This window comes from Chrysoperla carnea, chromosome 1 (genome assembly GCF_905475395.1).
Source record: "Chrysoperla carnea chromosome 1, inChrCarn1.1, whole genome shotgun sequence".
NCBI lineage: Eukaryota > Metazoa > Arthropoda > Insecta > Neuroptera > Chrysopidae > Chrysoperla > Chrysoperla carnea.
In genome coordinates, this window is record NC_058337.1 from 84,795,649 (window position 1) to 84,821,535 (window position 25,887).

At 29.6% G+C, this 25,887-nt stretch overlaps 1 protein-coding gene across 1 annotated transcript; it reads left to right on the forward strand.

Annotated features, from left to right (window-relative positions):
• Window positions 1–13,339: 13,339 nt before the first annotated feature.
• On the forward strand, window positions 13,340–15,672 carry LOC123305501 (lysozyme-like). The gene is made up of 3 exons (XM_044887232.1): window positions 13,340–13,554; window positions 14,703–14,858; window positions 15,521–15,672. The coding sequence occupies exons 1-3, from the start codon at window positions 13,431–13,433 to the stop codon at window positions 15,655–15,657; spliced, it is 417 nt and encodes a 138-aa protein (XP_044743167.1). The 5' UTR covers window positions 13,340–13,430; the 3' UTR covers window positions 15,658–15,672.
• The last annotated feature ends 10,215 nt before the right edge of the window (window positions 15,673–25,887 follow it).

Consider the following 25,887-nt stretch of genomic DNA (forward strand, 5'->3'; position numbering starts at 1 on the left):
ACTGAAGCAAAGGTAAATTTCAAAGAGATACTTCAACAGCTACGTACATCACTTTTTATAGCATTATCCCCACCACTAAAAAAGTTGTAATTTGATATTTTTATAATCGTAATTCAAACTAATTATTTTTTCTTGGAATTCAGACAAGTTTAAACATGTTCAAACTTGTTTGAACATGTTTAAACAAGTTTGAACTTGTAGCAGGATGATGATATCATATTTTTCAAGGTCAAATTAACATATTCTTGAGAATAGCTGACACGTGTAAAATTATTTTAAGATCAAAGTCCATTCAAACAAGTTTGAACATGTATTTTTATTATGTAAATTTCAAGTGTCATATTACATTGCTTAATCATAAAAAAATATTAATATCCGGTCACGTGTTTTGACACATGTAAAATTATTTCAAACAAGTTTGAACTTGTTACAAGATGATGATATCATATTTTTCAAGGTCAAATTAACATATTATTGAAAATAGCTGACACGTGTAAAATTATTTTAAGATCAAAGTCCATTCAAACAAGTTTGAACATGTATTTTTATTATGTAAATTTCAAGTGTCATATTACATTGCTAATTCAATAAAAAAAAAAAAATATTAACATCCGGTCACGTGTTTTGACACATGTAAAATTATTTCAAAGAAGTTTGAACTTGTAACAAGATGATGATATCATATTTTTCAAGGTCAAATTAACATATTATTGAAAATAGCTGACACGTGTAAAATTATTTTAAGATCAAAGTCCATTCAAACAAGTTTGAACATGTATTTTTATTATGTAAATTTCAAGTGTCATATTACATTGCTAATTCAATAAAAAAAAAATATTAACATCCGGTCACGTGTTTTGACACATGTAAAATTATTTCAAACAAGTTTGAACTTGTTACAAGATGATGATATCATATTTTTCAAGGTCAAATTAACATATTCTTGAAAATTGCTGACACGTGTGAAATTATTTTAAGATCAAAGTCCATTCAAACAAGTTTGAACATGTATTTTTATTATGTAAATTTCAAGTGTCATATTACAATGCTGACTCAATAAAAAAAAATATTAACATCCGGTCACGTATCTTGAATTTTATCATGTATAAAGTGTCAAATTACAATATTTTTCAAGGTCAAATTAACATATTCTTTAAAATTGCTGACTAATGTCAACGTCCCGCCCCCCGTTCACTCTCCGCCACTATTGGTTAAAGCCAATGACGTCATCAATGCTTAGGCAGCCATTATTCTCCTCCACCACACCTCCCGACGCCATCTTGATTTTTACAGCGCTACTATTGGTCAATGACGTCCCCCCTCCAACTTCGCATTCAACCGAGGTTTGCCCTTTTTGGAAAAGTGTACCATCCAACCGGGCTGAAAGTGGGCTCGATTATCTAACGTCCAATTCCCGCCCCCCTTTAACCCCCACTTCCAAAACCACGCCCACCACTTTAAGCCCCACTTCCGCCAAGAAACACACTAACGCTCTGTCAGCCACACCCCACCACACCTCCCAACGCCATCTTGATTTACTATTGGTCAATGACGTCATCTATCCCCTCCAACTTCCGAGGTTTCCAACATTCACCTAGGTTTGCCCTTTTTTGAAAAGTGTACCATCCGGGGTTACTTGAGGTCAAACTGGCCCAGGATCCCTGTGACTCTTCTACTTCTAGACTATTAAGAAATGACTGTCATACGTATCGATAATATATTTGAACTGCAGTAGACACAATAATTGAAACTTATAAAATATGATAGAAAAAGTAACTCTAATTATCATAGTTCATTTCACCAACACTTAATAGAATATTTAAAAAAATAAAATTTTTTGAAGGAGTTCTGTATAAGGGAAAGTGTAGTGCCTATAAACAACATTTACAATTATTTGTTTTTTAAAACCATTTTTTAAACTATCATAAATCATATTGACTATATTTTTATTTATTGTTTTTTATCTATAAAACGTGTGAACCATGGTACGTAAGTATGAACCATCGTACAACAGCAGAATGTACCAGTAATCATACTCATCGATTCTACCTGAAGGTGCTATTTTCAACTTGCAATCGTTAAAGTTCCCTGTAAGGCATGAATCATACAGGGTACATTTAACTCTAGGTAGTTTGGTACAACGGTTTACCCTATTACTACATAAAAATTATTAAATATTTGCTGGAAACAATTAAAAAGGTATTAAAAAATTTTTGTGTATACGAATATAATACGACTCGTTAAATTATTTGAGTATGATAATTTCATTACATATGCAAAATAAATTACTGAAGTATATTGAGTGTCACATAAATAAAAATGTAAATATTTACTACCATCTTTAAATTTTGTAACCACTGTTATTTATTTATATTCCCATTTATGCAAAAAAAAAGATGGTATAGAAGCTATTATAATGAAATCATTTCTCCAAATTGACATCGACCCGATCCCATTTTGAAGCACTTTCAAGATTTTCATTTGCTTTGGCGAACATGTTGCTTTTCAAATAGGAAAATTTATTTATGTTTTCTTATCCGAAACTTTAGAAAATTTGTATGAGGTAGATTTAAGTAGCAGATCTATTTATCCTAATTTTATACCAACCCCATTCGATAATATCCACGATAAAAGGGAAAATTTGGAACGAACTTTTAGTTTTTAGGTATCTCCAAAACATAATTTACACGTAACTTTGATTAAAGGGTTTGTTGATCGTGAACACTATTCCAAATTATAAACAGCATCAGTTACCACCTGCAATAAGAGTTCTAATTCTTATTTTTATGCTTTTATCATCAGTGAACAAAGCTTTCCAGGTATTTAAGGATTTAATGTTAGTTAGATTTTATCTCTCACTCTCTCTCTATCTCGACTTTTTGAGAAAAAGCATTTTGGCAATTTATTGTCAGATTCTTTTTTTCTGTACTTCCATTCAATCTCTGAAAACATTTCTAAACTCTTTGAGGTTTCTTGACGTTATTTCAATGCCAAATGCATATACTATTAGTTGGTCTCATCCGATTGCACAGTGTAGAATAGTCCAGAGTTAAGATATAAAGAATAATTTAAACATAGATTCGTACGTCTGATGCACTCTGTACATTATAAAAACCATTATAATATACATTTTTTTTCGCCAAAATATTACAACCAATGAAAAAAAATATATTTTACATATTATATATTTTTTTAAACATCATGGGTATTATATTAAACACAAAAAAATATTGTCTGTTTAATGACCTGAGTAATTAATTGCTGCAGCTATAATACGTGTATACGAGCAGATAGACCTCTTTTTTTGTGTGAAATTAATTTTATTTATTATTATTCTGTTTGTCTGGATGTGATATCGAAATATATACCATCACTCATAACATACAGCAAATTATTTACTTAGAGCTTATTTCAGTTCATAGAGCATCACGACTTTTTAGCAGTGATAAATATCGAAATGGTGAAATAAGAAATGTATTTAAGGAAGTACGAGTTGATACTTTCATTATTTGATTTTAAAACCGCAACAGCAATACTATTCCCACACACTAGGTATTTTTTTGAGAATTGTGCTATATATGTGATTCATGGTGTAATATTATAATGCACCATGGATCACACAATAATGCACTTTTAACCGTCTTCATTAATTGTAAGCGAAGAGAGTGCCTTCATTTACAATTAATGAAGCTGATTCAAAGTGCACATGCAGTACAATTCTCAAAAAATACCTAAATACTTCTTCGTAGAGTATTAGCCGGTCACTCAAAGAGACGGCGCCATAAAATGTATATGATTGAAAATATACAAACTACAAATTGTGCTTTAAGTCATCCTCTTCTTCGAGCATCCAGTAAAGTTTTCAACTGATATTATTTTTTATTGACTCTAGTTACATGAGCCTACATTTTCTCCACTGTTTCCACGATAATCTAATACATTTTAAACGATTGACAAATTAATTTATCGATCATCCAAACCCACCCACCATCCCTTCAGTAAATTTCGTTATGTTTAAAATTAAAATATGTCATTAAAAAATATCCTTCAATAAGTGGTGATGTAGGAGAAATATTGATTAATTGATTATTTATTTATTTTAAATCGCTTTTTAACATCGAACGTTTTCATTATTAAACGCAACAACATTGTTTCCGGGGTACTGCACTTTACTCTTCCTACTAATTAATTGATGTAAATAATTTATGGAAAATTAGGAAAATTTCCCCCACCTGCAGTGCTTTTCAAGTGAATATATTTAAAGATTTACTTAAATAAACAAAATAAAACAATATTTTAGCATTATTTTTCCCGTAAATATAGTATTATTTTTACTACCTACAATGTCACATAAAAATTTATGAACATGTTGTTTGGTCAGTGATTTTTAAAACTATACTATAATATGGAATCCATGCATCAGCGTAAACTTTTGAAGTGATATATGAACAATAGCTAAAAGTAAATACAAAAAAAAGAAAAAAAAAGAAAGTAAACATACTCAACTATGATGCTATTTACTACAATCGTAGAATACAGAAATAAATATTATTAAAACTAATAAAACTAAATAAAAAGTAAAAAACGAATTATTTTTATTTTTTGAATTCCATTATGTACGTTTTTATATTAAAATTACAGAATGCTACAAATAAAAAAAAACCTAGACAGCGTAAAGCCCAGCTATCCCGATTCAGGTCTGGATATACGTAATACGTCCACTAGGCACGGATCTATGGTACTTATCCTCCTAAGCTAACATCCATCAATTACGTGAGCTCAAAAGAGGAGAGGAGGGATTCAAGAAAATCTCACCAAATCTCACTGGAACGGAGGGGGGGGGGGAGTAATTGAAAAATCTCTCATCAATTTAAGAAAAATTTAATTATTTTACAGATAATAAAAAAATTATTTTGAGTGTTCATTTTGCCAGTTAAAAAATCTCATGGTTATTTTTAAAATTGCTTATTTCGAGAGTAGAAAAAAAGCAGCTTATGTTAATGTCCATTCTTTCAGTAAAAATTTGTATAGAAAAAGATATTGAAAAAAATCTCACGTTAATTTTATTTAGGGGCCCTCACAAATCTCACCTAAGACGGGGTGTCAGTTTGTTATTTAGTGTATTTTTAATGAATTAATTACACTCTTAATTGATCGGTAAGGTACCAAAATTTTTGTTTTATCTAATAATATGTTTCGTCCACCATAACTAAAATTCCGATCATTATCTACTAATTTATTTTTTTTCTATTAATGGCGAGTCACCTTCTTTAAGTTGTATACTCTTTGGGTAAAAAAATACAATTAAAAAAAAAATAATTAACGGAACTGGATTTTGGCCTAGCGAACTTCCAAAGCGGTATGCAAAGCGGATACCATAGCCACTAATTTGGCCGTTGTAGTTGTTTTTAAGAATTCAAATAATATTATTAAAGTAAGAAAGAACAGATTATCGATTCTGATTACTTCTAAGATACATTTATGAGTTAGAAGTAAAGTTTTTCTATACTTATTCATCACGATTTTCAAGAATGCGCTGAGATCTTATAAAATTGATAAATGAAAAGGTAACAGGATTTTTATGTTTTTATAAAGTACTCTCTCTCTCCATTTTGGGGGGCAGAGGCGGATTAACAAATCTATTCAAGGCCTTGTGTGGCGGAATTTGAGGTGGTTTAACCCATTGTTACGTGAGATTTGATAAGTTGAAATATAATATTAGAAATAATGTTTGTACATCGCGAACTAAAGTCTTTGTGCTAATGTATAAAAATCTTCAAACTGTGAGTTTTAGTGTAACTGATTCTTTTCTAACAACGTTTTTCTATTCGGCAAAACAAGATTGAATCTTACGTAAGATGTAGGAGGGGTTGGTGACGAGAATTCTTATGTATCCTTACGTATGGAGAGGTGAGGGGGTCAAAAATCGTTAAAAATTATGCTTACGTAATTATCTAATGAATCTAATTTGTATTTTCTAAAACTAAAGTACCTACGGGATATTTAAACCATGGTTGGTTGTTGTTTAATCCTTACACCGCTTTAAAAAGGCTTGAGGTTTTTTTTTTTCAACGTATAGGTAATGTTGAAGACAATCGGTTAACAGATTCATGTAATTCAAACATAGTCTACGATTAGGATAGAGTAGTAGTTATACCTATCGAGTATACAAGGACTACCTACCCATAGTATGTATATGTGAACACATATTTTTGGTAGTTTTGATTTATTTTTGCAAACAATAATATATTTTATTTATATAAATATCTTTGTGTACATATTTAGAGGTAAATGTATCTTCAATTCAGCATGGTCTTTGAAAATGATTCCCTGGAATTTGAATAGCTTGCTTCTTGCAAAATGTATATACATAAAATATAATATCTTTATTCCAAATGTGTTTAACTAGAACCTGAATGAAGTGAAATTTCAATGATTTTTGTTTGTTTGCTTTTTAGAGGATTGATAAAAGTAACTTTGGTCATCTAGTCAATTATATTTTTCAATTATAATTTTCAACAATTAAAAGCCCTACCAATTTGTTCAAACGTATTTTATTATCTATAAATTTCTTTGAATGTATTCCGTACACGGTATACCAAAAATAAAAACACAAAAATCGTAAACTCGATTTCCATAAATTCGCCAATCGAGGTCAGCGTTAAATCTTCAAATTTTTTCATTAACAAACTTACTCTTATCATTCCTCAAAAAGGCAGGCAAAAAGAATCATGAAAATTTTAAATTATAGCATCAACAATATTCCTATAAAAATTGCCATGGAAGTCATCTTTCTGAAAAATCCTATCAAATTTCATTCAGCTCTGTAAAACCAGGTATGATAGTTGCTAAAAAAAATACATAAATAACCCATTTACTGACATTCAAATTGTGAAAAACTATTGAAAATGTGTAGTGTCGTAATTTTTCGAACACCACTTGGTAATAATACCACCAGAATATTTTATGGGCTTATTTATTTATTGTCCATATGGTGATATATAACAACAATATAGATATTATGACATGGCCTATCTCTATGATGTTAGGACTGGGACTGGGACTGCTATTATGTAATGTGTTTGTTGGCGAGCTAACCAATATTATACAAGATATATTATATTCAAAGCATATCTATAAACGAACAGATTTAACACATTTTGTTTATACTCTTTTCATAGATATGGCATTCATTGCTTGCCTGCCTGCCCTATGTGAACTAATACGGATTATTGCCAACAAAATGTCATGTATTTTATATGTGAAATGATGCCAAATATAAACAATTTTTATACAAATAAATGATAATAACAATATATTTTGGGAAAAAATTGGTATGAGCTCTGCACATCCATTACATAAAGAACGGATGTCAAAATCAGCCATATTATTGAGTTTTGACCATAATTTTTTTAAAGAAAGAATTAAAGAAATCGAAGCACATTGTTGGAAAAGTGAAAGGAAAACTTGTTTATTATAGCGTTGGCAACAAAAGGATCAAGTTTGAGTTCACAAATGGCCTGTCTTCACATCGAAACCAAACGCATATCTAATAGGCGTAAATCTTCAAACATGAGCCGCAATATCTGTATATATAAAAAAGAACCCCCTTTTTCTTCTGGTAATCGAATCACGCGTAAACAGATTGAATAATTTCGCTAATTCTTTTTTTTGGTTGTGGTAATTATTGTGAAGAGAATTTTTATATGAAAGAAAAAATTAACGAAGCGGAACATTACAAAATTTATGAAAAATTATAAAATTCAAGAAATGGTGTAAGCGCATATAAATTATGAATTACATAATATCTTCCTATGTACTATGTATTTATTTGCGCTTCCACCATATTTATCTAGAATTGTGTGCTGGTATTTGAATAGTATTGAGGTATTATTTAATATTATTCAGGTATTGTGAATAGGTATTTACGAAAACTATACGCGAGCACAGCGAGCTCCCCTACCGAAGGCTTCAGCCAGACCGAAGACCAAAGGGCTGTCCGAGAGATAGTAGTAAAATTTATTTAAGTGCTTTTCCAGATAAGAATGGTTAAAGTTACAATTAAATTTCAAGCACGACGATTATTCTCTTTCCTATCGATTTTAAATTTGGACCCGTTACTTTTATTTATCGAAAATCCTGCAAATTTTCTCAACTTTCATTTTTCACATCCTGCTACAGTGAAATTAAAAAATTTATGTAGTCTCAGAGCAGGTAAAAATACCCTTCCATTAAAATGATGAAAGAAAATTTTGCAAAATTGCGAAAATTTACAGGATTTTGATAAATATCCTCCCATTATAGGAGGAGGATAGTTTTACGTGCCTTGAGACTATAGAAATTTGTCTTATTCTAGGTTACATTTTAAAATTGTGTATGGAAAAGCTTTTTAAATATAATTTTTTGAAAACTGGTATCTAATTATATAGATGAAATTAATAATGAATCTTACACCTTCACTGATTTAGTATGTACATAGAGGTTAAACCTAGTTGATATCTTTTTAAATATAATTTTTTGAAAACTTGTATCTAATTATATAGATGAAATTAATAATGACAGCTTAGAGAAATAAAATAAAAGGATCGAAGCATAAATTTGTTAAAACGATATTTGTACCTTTTCAGAAGATACAGTCATTATCATTGAGAGAATAAAATAGAACCCACGATAACAGTATAAAATGGTGAAGAGTAAATAACTTTTAACGAAGTAAATATATGGAATATGTACATTACACAGCATATAAAAGCTCGCTAAACTTGAATAAAAGCTCATATACAATCAACATTTTAATACCGAAAAACAACAACGTTTAAAACTTTTAAGAATGTGTATATGCATTCCTTAATTTATTATCCTGTCCTGTACAACATAAGAAATCATTAGTGCTTTTTATAATAATACTCAATATAAAACTATCCCTAAACTATATTTGTACTTCAAATGTAGTCTGCCGTAAAACTGACGAAACTTAGACTCTTTTTATGGGGAAACTAAGACGCTTTTTATTTGGGTCCATGCAAAATGAGATTGTGTTATTTTCAAAAAGTTATCAATAAAAGATTCAATTTATGATTCAAATAATTTCATTTTTTTAATATTTTTATTATCTTGAGATATCATAACTTTTACCGAAATAAAGTATAATACTTTTAAAAAATACATCCGTTTAAAACCGCTTGGAGACCACATAAACAAAAACTTAATGGAGAAAAAATGTTTAGAAACACCTTATGAGATGGATTTATATATTCCCCCAGTTAATTATTGGCGATTTTGTTAGATTTAAAGGTAAGTGTATCAATTTAGCGGAATTTTTATTGAAATTTCTTGCTTTCGTCTCACGTTCTACGCCTGCTTGTTTCATAAAAACTGTGGCATACCCAGTTGTAGCAAAATTGAATCTTTTGTGTGTGTCAGCTTCGACGTACGACTGGAGTTTTTAAGTGTTGAATACTTACAATTTGCGCTTTTTAAGAGTTGAATAGTATGCTGAGTCCGTCAGGTTATTTTCAGTTCCAAACAATAGATGCTTTATCTGTTGTGTGTACTTTGCAGTATATTTTATAAATTTTCACCAGAAGAAACCCGAAGATGTACGATGTACGTTATACTCATTCTGTATCGGTGTATAACAATTACACTGTGTGCTGTGTACGTCAGGTTATTGTCAGTTCCATGCAATAGATGTATTGTCGCCAACACATTAGTATAGAAGTTGTACACACGCATTACAAAAAAGTGAAAGGAGCGCACCACAGGTTGTGCACCAAAACTTTTTTACTCCTCATATGAAAATCGATTCTTAAGGACTTAATTAAAAAAAAAAAAACTCCAGGGCCGTATGAGACCCGAAAAAAGCCCTTTGATAACCCAACTCAAATTATTTTGAGCCCTAATACAGGTGGTAGGGACTGTAAGAAACATTAAAGACAAGGAAAGCCAATTATTATAGTACCTGCATTTGCCAGATACGTACTTCTTTAATTTTTTCTGCAGCCAATTGGTTTTCACTGAAAAGTGACTTTGAACTAAATATAAAATGTTTCTCCTTTAATTAGGAAGTAACCTTTTCGTTTTTCCGTCTTAAACGACGCCGATCTGAATTTATAACACATACACTACAATAAATATTGTGTATAATGTACATATAAAACGAAAATAAAAAAAAGTCAGTAATTTCAGGAAAATAATATATGAATTTAGTTGTTGCTGCTGTGTACTATTAAATCTCTAAAGACTTTAACTAAAATATTTCTTCATTAACTATATGATTGTACGTTCTTCGACTCCATCGTCCGACGTCCTTCGTATACGTAAATAAAAATAAATACACAAATGATGATAATAAAACTTTTAACTAGAATTAATGAAATTTTACCAAACCCACTAACAACTACAAAGAAAAGAAAAAACGGAGAGAAAAATTAAATGTTTGTGGTTTACGATTTAGATTTTTTTTCATTCATTTATTTTCTTCTTTGTGTGATAAGAAACATTATCATGGTTTTGAGATCGGAATGGAGTATACACGGCAGTATACGTGTTACGCTATTTTAAGAAATTACAAGTGAAATTTACAAAATTTTAAAAACCCCCGACAAATGCGATTTATTCCTTGTAAACCGATATTTGAAAACTTAGCTTTAAAATATTCTTAATCAAGTCGGTTTGACCGTTTAATGGCTACGATGCCACTGAGAAACACACAGACGCACAGACAAACACTTTAAACTTATAACACTCCTTCTTAAATCAATATCAAAGTAATGGTCAAGGATATCAGATGAGATGAAAAGGACACTTAGGAAATATTTTAATTGGAATTGAAATATTTGAGTTGACTTTGTTTTTTGAATTATTGTTTTGAATTACCTAATTATTTGACAATTCCACTTTTCGAAATGAATTGAGCCACGTTTATTTGACCATTCATTTCCATAGTAACTATTATTTATATGTTAAAATTTTATGTCATAATCGCCAATTTTTTAGTTTTTCCGGACACGGAACGCTAAACTCGTACTTGAATATATGTTGAACATATTTAAGAACACTCTCCGTTAAATTACCTTTCAAATGAAACCAAAAAAATCAAAATCGGTTCAATCGTTTAGGCGCTACGCTAGGCGCTATATTTCGGACACTATAAGTACATTATGGCATATGTTCGAGTTGGTATACAAGCTCATCGGTGCAGTATTTTGCAGTCTGATAAAATATTTTATTTTTTAATAATTAATAATGTTAGTAAGTAGTCATCGAGTCCGACAAATTCTCTGCTCCGTTTTCTCAAAACGATAATTTAAATATGACGTGATCATGCTGCTTTGAAAACCCAGCCTTTTCGAAAAAAATCGTAGTGGAAAGTTTGGTAGACTCATCAAAAAGACTCCACTCACGAAGGTTTAAGTATGTATCATTTCAAAAAATCAAATTTTAGTTATAACAACCATAAATGGTATCGACTTCGTTGAGGTGTCGATCGAAGGGTATTATGGCAATATGCTCTGAAAAGAATTTCGTAACATTAGGTTGTTTATTTTTTTGAAACTCTTTATTATACTGGGAAGTCATTCATGTGCACCTCAAGGGTCGCACGAGACCCACCTCACGGCTTGTTTTGATTTTTATAATGTGTAGGCGTGAATCCGCATAAGTATTTACTTTTAGCTAGTTTAATTTATTGAATTTTAGAGGGGTAATTTGAAAATAAATTCACAGACGCAAACAGCAATAAAAATTCATATGACCGGAAGCTTTAACATTAGAATGTAAATAATTGATTTCATAGAACTGTTATCATAATAAATATGTTGATAATTAATCAATGGGGAAACACCATTGAATTTTTTTTACTATATTTAAATTTTTAATTAGGAGAAAATAAATTGAATATTTTATAAATAACTATGCTTTTTTTTCCACACAACACTTGAAACAATTTTCATTGAATATAATTCATAAGTATAATGAAGTTAGTCGCCCTATTACCTCAGTTGGTTAAGGCTTGGTTCGATTCACTCAGCCTATGAAACTGATAAATGAAATTTTCAGCGGAAGGGTGGTATCACAATGGGCTCTATAGCCTAAGTGTGTCTATCGTGGAAAGAAAATATAACCTAACCTAACCTATAATGAAATTAGAAATGATTCGACATACACAAAATCTTGTTGAAAACGTATATTTATATTTTATATTCCTCATGTAAAATTTGAACATAATTCTTCCCCGAAACATTTTTTTTCAAAATCACATCAATTGGGCTGAAAATCAAATGTAAAAGCCAGAATAATATTATTAAAAAATCCATGATGTCAATAATCTTTGGATATAGCTAAAGTAAAGAAAATAAGAACCTTATCAAATATTCATATTCAACAAAATATTACGCCAAAATATTAAACATTTGTCCATAGCTCCAGAGGGTGTGGGTTATATGATAAAATGAGCATTTTTGTGTGAGAAAGTGTGCGCGAAACTACGCGTGCCGTTCTGGATTAGCGCCAAATTCAAGTTTTGTATTTAAAAAACAAGTTTCGAGCAAAATATCAATTTTTGTAATTTTCTTTAACTTTTTTTCAAACTCTTGAAAACTCTCATATCCAGATAAATATAATTGTACAATCAAGTATATAAACAAAAAAAACTTTACATATAAATTTAATAAAATAAATTTATTAGAATGTTTTGGAAGTTCAAGGTTATATGTTAAAAAGATCTGAGGTGGATATTTCAAAAGGGGCATGTGATTAATTTTGCCCATCCCATCCACATCAATATATTATTAAAAAAATTCAAAATTTGGTTTGCATTCAGTCATGGTGCCTGTTATACAATATTTACACATAATAAATAGCAAAAGTATTCTAGTTCCCTACTGGGGGTCTCACGATACTTCTTGCTCTTTTTTTTTTTTTTGGTAATATAAGCAAGACTTGATTTTGCTAACGCTTCCACCACCGTTTTGGATATACAATAACTTTTTAAGGGTCAAGCTTTTATTAAATGTGGCTCATTTCTGGTGCGCTAAATTAGAAAATAATTTGTTTATAAATATTCATGTATGAGTATTCACTCAAGTATAAAAATATTTTCAAAATTTGAGTATAATTTGAGTACCACACCTTAATTTAAGGTGTGGTAAAATAAAACTTCTAAAAATACAGTAAAAAAAATTTCTTTTAATATTCCCCATGTATTTCTTTTCATTTCACCGACAATAAAGTATATTGGGGGTACATTTTTTGCTAAACTAATAGTTAAATTTTTTAATCAATTTTTGTGTATAAAAATGTCGCAAATCGATTTCATTTTAAAGTTTTTGCTTGCGAATTCAAGAAAGCAATACGTGTCTGCAGTGAATTAAAAACTATTGCATTTATTATAACTTTCTTTCTCAACTCCATATAAAATAATTTTCAAAATGAAATTATTCCATTGTTTACTATTAATTTGCGTCACTTTTGTTTCTGGAAGAATTCTGGATGAATGTGAAGTGGCACAAGAACTTTTGGATCAAGGATTTGATAGGGGCGAATTACCTGACTGTAAGTAAATTGTAAATATAAGACTAATTATTATATTTTCATTATTTAAAATGAAAAAACAAGCTAAGTGTGGTATAGAGAACTAAAGATGGACTTAAAATAAGTCTTAAGTTTATTAACATTTCAAAAGTTAAAATTTCGGAAAATGGCTTTTCGGAAAATGAATTCTGTCAAAACATTATTTCAATTTTCTGAAAGAGGGTTTGACATCTATTTTATGCATAAAAATTGCTGTTTTTTAAAGTTAAAGTTTTTTACCAAGAGAGACTTCAGTTTTTAAGATTCATTTTCTGCGTAATCAAAATGAAGTCTGGCAAATTTATTAACAAAAATTGTCAGCCAGACAAGTTGGAACAAATAGAAGATATCTTAAACTTTATTTTTTTTTAAAAACCAAGGAGGAGCTTCTTCAGCATGACTTCTGGTGGGTGATTTTATCCGAAAAGTTTAAGCATGGGCTTGTAGTCTTTTACAACGTATAATTTTTTATTGCTCACTTTCTTTTAACTCGTAGTTTCTGCTGGCTGCTTGTCTGCCGAAGAAACCTTGGATCGATTTCTAACCTTCCCTAGCTAAAACTTTGCAGACAGACTTGTGGCAACGTTTTAATTAATTTGTATGGAGTTCAAAATAATTTGTATACAAACTTTCAGCAGTTATTTAAACGATTGTTAGCCCGTACTTTCAGCAAGGGGATACAGAAAAAAGAATAGTATACAACCCATAATATACTATTATTAGTCGTTATATGCTATTTCTTTATCTCCTAGCAGAAAAAACTACTTCCGGGAAAGAACTTCCTGGCCACACAAACTGCAGAAAGAGCGATTTTTGCGGCTTTTTGTGTTATTTTTTTAGCATAGCAACAATTTGTAGAATTATTATAAGATTGATTCTTTTAAAATTTTTTAAGTGATTGCTAGGCCGCACTTTCAACTAGAGGGGTAAAGAAAAATAGAATACAACCCACGACCAGAATCTTGGATTTGTTGATGGGTTTGATATAAGGTCTCAGCTCGTTTCGGTCTTTATATCACACATGCTAAGAAATACAGTTTTCTGGTTTAGGGTTGTAATATACTATTTCTGTATACTTAATGGGAAAGCTTAAAAAATTCAGTACTATTTTAATTCTCTTGTAATTTTAGGGGTTTGCTTAGTTGAAAGTGAGAGTAGTGGAGATACCAGTGTTGTTGGTGGGCCCAATACAGATGGAAGCTCTGACTATGGCTTATTCCAAATTAATGATGCATTTTGGTGTACACCTGGAGGTGCCGGTGGAGAATGTAACGTTGCTTGTGAAGGTTAGTTTAAAGACAAAAAATAGGGCTATACGAGCGCTAATTAACTTTAAATGTTTTAATATAAATATTCTATCGACAATTTTGCTTCATCTATTGCCAACCAAGAATCCAATCAATGCCAATTTAAAGATTGATTCAAAATTTAAAAAAAAATATTAGAAAAATACCAAACGTTAAAGTATAACCCATTTCTAGGAATGTTTTGACTATGAATGTCTTTATTTTCTTAGGAAGAAAAGACTTTAGTAATGGGTGAAGAATATATTAAGTCTTGCTAAAACGTATGTTAATAATACGTTTAAACTTGTTGTAACGAACATTGAATATGAACGCTCGACTGGCCCAACATGAAGTTTCAATTTTATCAAGATGTGTTAAACAATATTAATAATAAATTTAATATTTCACGTCTTAAGTAGTTAATTGTTTACTGCAGTAAATTCCTCTGGCCTTAAAATATCATTGGTCACATTATTTCACAATCTTAGCTGAGCTTCGATCCAAGTTTTCATTTTTGTTCTATAAAACTTCTAAGTGACCCTGATGTTTGGCTAATTTTTTAAAGTGCTTATAATATTCCAAGAATATTTCTAAACTCTTTAGAATTTAGCAAAATAAAAAACAAAAGTTTTATTATATTAAATCATTTAAAACTTTTATAGATCTTTTGGATGATGACATAAGTGACGACGTACAATGTGCAAGAAAAATTGAAAGCGCCCAGGGATTAGATGCATGGGTAGGTTGGCAAAATAAATGTTCAGGAGGCCGAGCCCCAAATGTGGATAAGTGCTTTTAAACTTTCCAAATATTGATGAAAGTTTTATTTGCTTTAAAACATTGTTTTCATATAATTATTTTTATTATTATTATTATTTTGTGCACTTTTTATCAATATTTATTTTGTTAAAAATAAAATATAAGAGTAGTGATCATTTTAAATATATCTCAAAATAATTCTAAAGATGTGTTTTTCTATATTTTGCCAAATTGTATAATATTACACATCTAGGGAGCAAAAGTAAAGAATGTGTCAGATTAAATATTTCTCGGATTCGTCTCGGGCGAGAATGAACATGAGATCTGAGACATTCTTTACTTTTTCTCCCTAGATATGTAGTACACTTTATACAATTTTGGCTCCGGTGGTTTATATGTACTATTTTTCTGCTTGCCGGAGGCGGAAAGCGGCAACTTCAAAAGTTGACACATACACGAAAAACTAAATGGATACAGAAGACACATTGTCACAAATTTTTTCAGTATCTTCAACATTTTCATCAAATTTACATGTACGCAAAAATATTTTGATCTTTGGATCAATTTGCCACCCATGTGGCCCAATATGTAAATCGGGACCTGACCGTAAGTTTTTGCGTATATGAGTGCATTAGTTTCTCGTTACTGAATTAGGAGAGTTATTTTAGCGTTTCCATAAATGAAGGGAATTCAAATTCAAATAAATGAAGGGAATGTTATGTCAAAATGTTTTTTGTGTTCTTAAAGATATCCATCTTAATAGATTCACTTGACTCAAATTTGTTAAATCCAATTCACATGAATACTTAAAAAAATTGATGATGAAATTTACGATACGTTCTTAATTTTCTTCAATTATAATAGATTTTTTTTTTTTATAATTATGCTGCTATTCGGGACAACAGGTCAACTAGTACTTTATATTGATACGATAAAACGTCACTCAATTGTTTTTCTTTCTTGGATCTCCTCTACTGACACTCAAAACTTTACCGACATGAGAGTGCAAGTACACCCCCTTTCACTCTCCCGGTGCTTATGAATGGGTGAATATTGAAGTGCGAAAATAAAAATTATCGCAAATATTAACCCTTAAGCTTTGTAAAGAATTTTGACTTAGATATGTTTTCATTCTTGTTTTAGCATTACTATCATTTTTGGGACAAGCTTAAGCAAAATTAAGTAAAAACTGCTACAAAAATTATCCAAAACCATGCAGCTTGTTCTTTATGCCTATGTGAAATCATTAATGAAATATTCAGAACTTGCGCAAATTCTTCGAAACTGGGTAAAACCTTCCATAAACACCGGCTATATTTCCGCACGTGCTAGAAGAAAGCTTTTTTTCTGTAGTCGACGCCGTGTTACTTCCACATGAAGAAGAAAGTAGTGGCTAAAACCTATAAATAATACCCTTTTCATCTAAACTAATATGTATACATCCTAGAAAAATGCTGTGTTTTTTACATTCGACGTAGTTTTAGTTACCAACTAAATAAGATTGGATAATTCAATTTACAATGAGAAATCCACCCAAAAATAATTTAAATCCCCCAAAAATATTCTGATTTTCTTAAAATATAACTCTATTTCACAACATGGCTGATGTTAACATTCCTTGTTTTTAGCCTGTACTTTTCATGTTTTAGTGGTTTAGGGTGAATCCTCACATTTTCATCATTCAAATCCTTCTTGTATTTTCCAAACTGTATATGTTTTGTTGTTGTCATCGCACGTAATCTTTTACTGACAACGGTCTTTTATCAAGTATCTAGTTTTCTCTCACACAAAACAAAATCTAAAAATAACACAATTCTAAATCTTCTGAGCAGAAAAATAGAAAATAAAATAAATGAGTTTTAAATAATGCATATCTCTCAAAACTTTTTAATTACCTAACCTAAAAAAATAGGAGGTGGTATCTAGTCTCAAATGTATCTGGAATCATTTTTTAGTTTCTCGGTGGATATTGCTTTTTATGGGACAGTATTTGTATATTGAAATGGAGGCGTTTTATTAGAATGCAAATAGGCTGAAGGTTTATAACAGATGTGGTTTTTTCATTGCACATCATCAGTATTTTAGATTTCCTGTTGCGAACCAATTTAAAAAGTGAGTGTGTAATTTGTTTTGTAAAAGTTGTAGAATCCTTTTACTCATGTGGTAATCAGGAAACGTATACCTTCCTTTTGGTCCACCAATGTTATGGAGATAAACCATTTTTATGTAAATATTTCTAACAACTTTCAACTGGGTATAAAAATCATGTAAACATCATTGGCCGAGTACCTTAGTTGTTATACCATATTTCAGTTTTGAAGATAACATAAAATTTTGAAGAGGTAAATTTTTAAATACGCAAAGTGATGTAACTTCAATCTAACAACATAATAAAGTAGGTATACCATTGATAACATAGGAACATGCGATATGCATAAAATTTTTCAATCATTCTTGATTTATATGCAGGTTTAAAAATGATACCATGTCCAGAGGAGTGGATGCATGTAAGAGAAACGTGCAGGGTTTTCATTTATTTTCATTCATTCAAATAAATTCTACGATGATGTTTTCTTGAAGAACTGTAACTGTATTTAAATTCTAAAAAAACATACAGTGTTGAGGAATAACAGTGCTATTAGAAAATAGAGACAATTTGATATAATACTATCATTAAAATATCACAAATACCATTGTCATATTTTAATGCATGGACTTTAAAAACATGCATAAAAATATAAATAGTAGTGGGAAAAATGCCGTCATCGATGAGACCAAATATTGCATGTTTGGCAAACATCATTTGACGTTGTGTGAAATTTTTCAGTATTTCCCAAAAATGTGGGTGACATTTCAGACATACACGTCTAAATTATATATAAAACTATAATTAAATTAATCAGAATATTGTTTACAATGTTTCTATAATAAAAATTATTAATTGTGTTCCACCTATTCTTAATTAAAGAAAAACTTTGTGTAACAAAAGCAGCCATCGAACAAAAAAAAAAAGTTTATTTTTCTTGCACAACAAAAATAAATTATAAAAATCTGATGAGAACAACTAGAAATCCTCCATATAAAGATATCGTCAATATGTAGAAGTAGCAAATATATTTAGTTGTTGAATTTCCAAATAAAATTCTTACTATGACAGTATTCGAATCTAGGACTTTCTTGTTGAATGATTTTTATGTCGAATTTTAATATTGGCGAATTTAGGAAATATGAATTTATTACAAGTGGTCGCCAATATTGAAATACAATTTTTACTGATAGTTTTAAAATTCTAGGTGTTGTTTTCAGCTTCTTACCAATGGCTAAATAGGGTTTTGTTGGTATCAGAAAACTTCAGAACATAAAATTATTCTCGATTTCATCTTTTAGGACTATTAATTTATAGGTTCTAGATTACATATTGGTAGGAGAAGGTGGCCTAAAATGACCCTCCTAAGGAAAAATGTAATTTATAGCCACACTATTCGACATATGTACAACCTCGAAATATTTTCGAGTTCTTCATTCAAATGTTGGTATGTAAATTTTTTGTTTTCTGTTAAAATTTTTAGAACAATTCAATAATTCTCAAAAGGGATCCTTTTAAAGATACGTGGGTAAAATGATCCATTTTTTATCAAACAGTTCACATAAAATATAAACTGTTCTTTTACATTACATCAACGATTAGTATGAAAACAAAAATCACTGCTAAATTCATCTAAATCAACACATTCAAGACCCGTTACATAATGGGGGATCATTTAATCTATTATAATTTTACACACAAAATAGGGATCATTTTAGCCTATATAAAGGAGATCATTTTACTCGTAGCGAAATTTTTTAATTTCGCCATAAAAACAGACCTTAAAATTAATTATACGCCTATGAAAATGTGTTATAATATTATTAAAAGTCAACAAAAGCCAAGAGTAGAAACAGACAGCCGGCAAAAACCAGTACAAAAAAAAATTTACTTTGAAATTTGTCTTACCATAAATTAGAATTAATACTTTTGCTACGAAAAACAAATTAACTTATCATAAGTATTTGTTGAACGATTAATTTGTTCGCGCGGAAACCATCTATCGATAAATATACTAGAAGATTTTAATGGTTTACTTAAAACAACGACGGATCATTTTACCTTGAGGGATCATTATAGATCACTTTTTAGTATGATAGTTTGTTGTATATAGATGTAAAAATAAAATTGGTATTAACATTGAAAAACTGTAGAAAGAATAAGTTTACAGTTTACAGTTTACAAGTAGATAGGTATATATACCCACTACATAATATTATTGTCTAGATTTGTTCATATTGTTATTCAAAGTGAATTAAGTTTTAAGTTAATAAGTCAACTCCCAGAATGCTAATTATGAGTGACTCTTGTACATGTTCCATAGTATAAGTAAAATACACCCACCCTTTCTGTTTTCTTCTTTAAGTTTCCTAATAGAATTTAACTAACTATATATTATATTATAACATGCGGAAAACATGCTACAGTTTATTTAGACATATCAACAATTTTTTCACTAGAATCTATTTATCCACTTTCATTCCTGAAGAGAGTTAGTTTTGTCAAATTCTTGTCAAAGGACAAATTCAAGAAATAATATATAATTTTTGGTCTTGTGTCTATAGCGTCCCAATGTAGAGCTGTTCTAGTCTGCACATAACAATAATTTTTTTAGACGGACAAAAGTTTAGTAAACTATCAAATTTATTATTTTAAATAGAAAGATCTTTTTTAGGTATTTACAAGAAAACTGTGTGATTTTAGAGAGTTTTATTATATTGTATTGGTTGATTCACGTCTTCTATTCAAATTCTAAACTAATATATCTAATCTAGGACGCGGGACAGCTACTTTTTTGTTAACGACTTTCTACGACTTTTTTCGAAAATGCTGCTTTTTCAAATAAACATTAGAACGTTATATGTAGGTCCATATCGGTGAGAAAAGACGCAGCTGGGAATTTGTTGGGCACATTGACCACTTGATAACATTAATTATTAACATTAAAATATTTTGTCCGGCAAAAATACCGCACCGATGAGCTTGTCTACCACCTCGACATGTACCATGCCGTACTTAAGTATTTTCAACACAGAGTTCACTTTGTTGTCTTGTTTAATAATTATTAATGTTATCAAGTCGTCATAGTGTCCGACAAATTCGCTACTGCTTTTTCTCATACCGATAGATTATATATGACGTTATCATGCTCATTTGAAAATGCAGATAAAAGTCGTAGATAGTAAGTATGGTAGACTCGCCAGCAGGAAGCCACTCGCGAAGTTTTAAGTATGTGTTAATCATTTAACAAGAAGGGTGTTGTCCCGTGGACAAGTATAATGATCAGGAAATCATCTTTGGTAAAATGACTTTTTAAAAGTCTGTGTAATGAAGTAACCTTTAATATTACACTGAGGGGGTTATACATTATACAAATAAGTTAAGTACTTAAAATATGAAACAGGCGAAGCTGCAGTAACACGGCGACTTCCATTTCGAAATTATATACAGGGTTCATAAAACGTTTATAATCGATGATTTTTTTAAAATTTTCTTTCTTTTTAAAACTGTTTTAGCGTTAAAATTTTCTATTTTTTATTATCTTATATTTGTAGATAGCTGAATTTATGATATATAATAATTGATAAAAAAAAAACTGAGTACATAAATTGTTTAAAATGGCATTTCGAAATCATCTATATTTATTACCGTTAATCACAAGAGACAGGGAGGTAGCAAGTAAGACTCTCTCGACAATCAGTAATAAACAAAGCATATTGTATGTCATATGTATATAAAATCGTTCAACAACGTACAGTAGAAGAACTCTGCCTCTGAACAGAATATTTGTCGAGTATTATTTTATACAGAAGAATAAATTTATACAAAGTTGTTACTTCTATAGAGAGAGTAGAGACCAAAACAATATTCTTCACCAAGATAAAAATTTAAAAAATAATTACATAATTTAATTATCATTTTTACTTATTTCAAAAATTCATTACTATATGTAAAGTACCAAGCTTGATATTAAAGTACCAATTACCAAAGTTATATGTGGGGGTAATTATTGAAAATTAACGGTCCATCAAGAAATTTTACTCGACTATAACATCATCTAATCGAGTCAGTGAATTTCTATGTACGTGGTATTGATAGATTTGTCAAAAAACGTGGGGATCACAGGAATTTAAGGAAAAAATACAATACTAAGCGATAAAGCTGCGGATTACAAAAAAGAGCAAAGTGTATGTATGCTATTTATTAACAAATGAATGATCCTTAAGCGTACATTCTTATGAAATACACTATGTTTAGTTTACATCTTGCCATAGGCATCAACTAGGTACAACTCAACGCGTATCGAAGCTACATTCAACACATAGTAAGAAAACATGCATATACCACCTCTTTCTTTTACACATTACTTAATGTATACATACGTACTCTCTCATACTCGTGGGAGATGTACTATACAAAGATGTAAATTAAACAATCAGTATATATTAATTTACAAAAGTGAATGGTACTTGTTATGCGCTGTAAAGTAAAATTTATGAAATTTATGATATCAAATGAAAGATCTTAATAAACAAATTCCCAACACTATGCAGATACATTATCGATGCATTACAAACTCGAATTCTACAAAAAGTTTATTAATTTTAAAGTAAAAGTTAAAAAAAAATATAGTCAGTCATTGGGACTGCCGACAAAAGTGAAAACTTAATACTTTAAAAAAACTGTTTTTTTTGTTTGTTTTTTTTTTTTTTTTTTTTTAATTTTTTTAATTAATTGAAGTATAAATAATTAAAATTTCATAATTTGTAAATTAAAATTATTAACGTGTGTGTAAAAAACTATTAATAAAAAAAAGCAACAACACACAGTGCTCAATGTTGCTTAACTTCAGTGATCGAGTGAGAACCGTTATTTTCAACCGTTATGTATGGAGCGTGACGCGTGACAATGTCGGGAGTTCCATGATTTGTGTCCACCCAAAAAAGTGCTTAACGTGCCTAAACAAGTTTTAACTTCAAAAACTAAAACTCGACTACAACAGAAAAGATGAAAATAAATGAAACATTATAAAAGTCGACAATGCAAAAGATTTAAACAAGCAAACAAAAATATAGAGGTATAAAAAAAACATTATTCCATTTGGAATAATGGATTTGGAAAATGGAATAATGATTTTTTTATACCTCTATATTTTTGTTTGCTTGTTTAAATCTTTTGCATTGTCGACTTTTATAATGTTTCATTTATTTTCATCTTTTGTGTTGTAGTCGAGTTTTAGTTTTTGAAGTTAAAACTTGTTTAGGCACGTTAAGCACTTTTTTGGGTGGACACAAATCATGGAACTCCCGACATTGTCACGCGTCACGCTCCATACATAACGGTTGAAAATAACGGTTCTTACTCGATCACTGAAGTGTTTTGGATTAAAGACAGTTTTTGTAGCTGTAATAAAAGGAATCGTTTTCAATAAATGTAATAATTTATAATTAAAAATGCTATGAGCCAATGTCTAAAATTAAAACGAAATCATAGTGATTAACCTACCGACTGATTTTATTTCAATTAAAAATGTATATCGAAATGTATGGTCGATTGCTCTTAATAAATATATTTTTTGTAGATGGTTGTTGCAGATATTTTATTAATATTGAACAAAAATTGAATCAATTATTATAATAATTAAAATTTTAAATTATTCATAACGAAATTAAATTAAATTTGTAGGATAAATAACCATTTTATAATATAATAAATTATTCATATGCTTTAAAATATTGACTGTATCATAAAGTAAGTATACCGTGTTAACAAAAATATTATTACATATACCAATATATCAGTACTTACAAGAGCTTATTTAGCAGGAACTTTTAAGCACAACTCAATTTGAACCCTTAACATGAAATCATTATATGTTTCTTAAATTATATGCCCTTGTTTTTTGTCACCTCTCTACTCTTTCGGACATTATCTCTGTTACCATAAGATCATAAAATATCATAAATATCATAGATTTGGTTAAGGCTTGCCAAAGGACTGCCAAATCAAGGCGGTTTAAAAATCCTTCGTCAAGACTTGGGCAAAAATTAGCATACAAGACCAAGTTCTATGATTGAGCCTTGGGAAAGTATTTGATTACTATTGAATTTCCTAGTTTGTGATGATCAAAACAAGACTAATTTGACAATCTTATCTGTCTTATATACACTTAGATTTTATACTTTGCTCTCTCTTACATATAAGTCTTGACCTTTTTTTAATTAACCACTTCTGTCTTGCATACTTGGTATTGTATTTTGATATTACTCTTACACATAAGAAAGGCGAAACAAGACTTGAAAGACCAAGATAAATGAATAAGACAAAAATATAATTGTTCATCAATATGTCCAATGCAAGCTCAAATTTCATTATATCCGCAAGCTTACCATTTCGTTCACTTGTGCATGAAGTCTAATAATTTTTATATTACTCGGTTAGATAAATGGTTGATAACGGCAATTTCTGAACCATTTAAATATCAATCACAATTAAAATATATCTCATACAAATGAATAAAATTTTAAATTTTATGCAAATTATATTTAAATTTAATTGATATAATTACATTTTTTTTAAAAACAAAAATAATATATTCATGATGGATTGTATGATATAATATTATAACGAATTTTAATCAAAATTATGAAAATGATTTCAATATGTAGTTTTCAAAAACTATCAAATCAAAATAATCAATTTTAACCCTACTGATCACGACGATCAGCATACACTGTTATTATCACAGGCTCTGACACAGGCCGTGTAAAGTTTAAATTTTTGGTAAGTTAAAACCAAATTACAACACTTCAAAATTAAAATTATTTGCCTAAAGTAAGTTTCAAATGGAACAAGAAACAAATCTAAACAAATCTTTAAATAATAAGGGAGAAGGGAGAGTATAGTGTCAGGGATCAAAATTAACATTTATGTACTTTTCTTATTTTTTTTTTATATATCACAAAGTAAATAGTCTTTGCTTAGAGCAGTGTTATTCCTCAACACTTTTTTTTTCCGAAAGATTAAATATTAAGTTATCGATAAATAACATGATATTCATGGTACAATATCATATTGTACCATAATCACACTCTAAAATATCTAAAAATACACCCATCGGATGTGCCTTAAGGTGCCCTCTTCAACATGTACATTTCACGCTAAGGAACTGTATTGTATAATGTATGTAATTGAAACATTGAAAACTTTACAAAGACTCTTTATAGACCTTCTATGAACGCCCTGTAAAAGCTTCAACAGATACATTTATTTGCTCAAGAAGGACCATTTTATGAGTTTTATTAATTAACAAGTTACAAAATAAAGAAGAAAAACAAAATAAAGAAGATGTCAGTCGGTGATGACTGTCCTTTAATAAGATACTACCGAAACTGTCTGGAATTATTAATAATTATATAACCGGATTTAATAATAATATGTTAATGTTTATAATTTGTCTTATGTAGTTAGTTCAAAATTTTTTTTAGTATTATTTAAAAAATATAATGCTTTAATTGTTGATGTTTTTCTTTTGCATCTGCGCATTTCTAATTGCTAACCTTTAAAAGTGTTATTAAATGTTTATTATGACGTTATAACTAGAAATACCAAAAATACCACAAGTCACAAGTGCACTTGTTGAAAGTGAACTTTTAAAGTTGGTTTTATACTTGTGGGTGGTACACATTTAAAAAATAAGCTAGTGTAGCGCCACTTTCTCATAAATTGACAGTGAGCCATTCAGGCTTCCGTAATAGACAATCTTACTTAATAATCAGCTGTGACTGAAACATATATATACTTACTATGTATATAAATAAAATGCCATAAAATTTATTTTACAAGTGAAAATATTTTGTATAATGAATCGTAAGAACTATTCGTAGAAACTCGTAGAAATAAAAAACAATATCTATAATATAAATGGTATATTTTTTAGTAGATGTTGTTAAAGCTTACTCATAAAACCAGTCATTCGGTCCAAGGAACAAAATAATAAAAACTATACTTACTATGTGGTATTATTATAAAGGGTGTAAAACACTTGAAGCGAGTATAAAACATCATCAGTTATATATTAAAAAGTCAAGTAATATGGGTGGGATGAAACTGAAAGGGAGATAGGAAACAGGGGCTTTAGGTTTTTGTCCTACAAAATGTAACTGTTGTAATGATTTATTTGTT

Excerpts from the sequence above, each read along its gene's own strand:
- LOC123305501 (XM_044887232.1), top strand. The coding sequence starts at position 13,431 with ATGAAATTATTCCATTGTTTACTATTAATTTGCGTCACTTTTGTTTCT. Across the intron at positions 13,555-14,702 it reads TAGGGGCGAATTACCTGACT|GGGTTTGCTTAGTTGAAAGT; the intron begins GTAAGTAAATTG and ends TTGTAATTTTAG. Across the intron at positions 14,859-15,520 it reads ATGTAACGTTGCTTGTGAAG|ATCTTTTGGATGATGACATA; the intron begins GTTAGTTTAAAG and ends AAACTTTTATAG.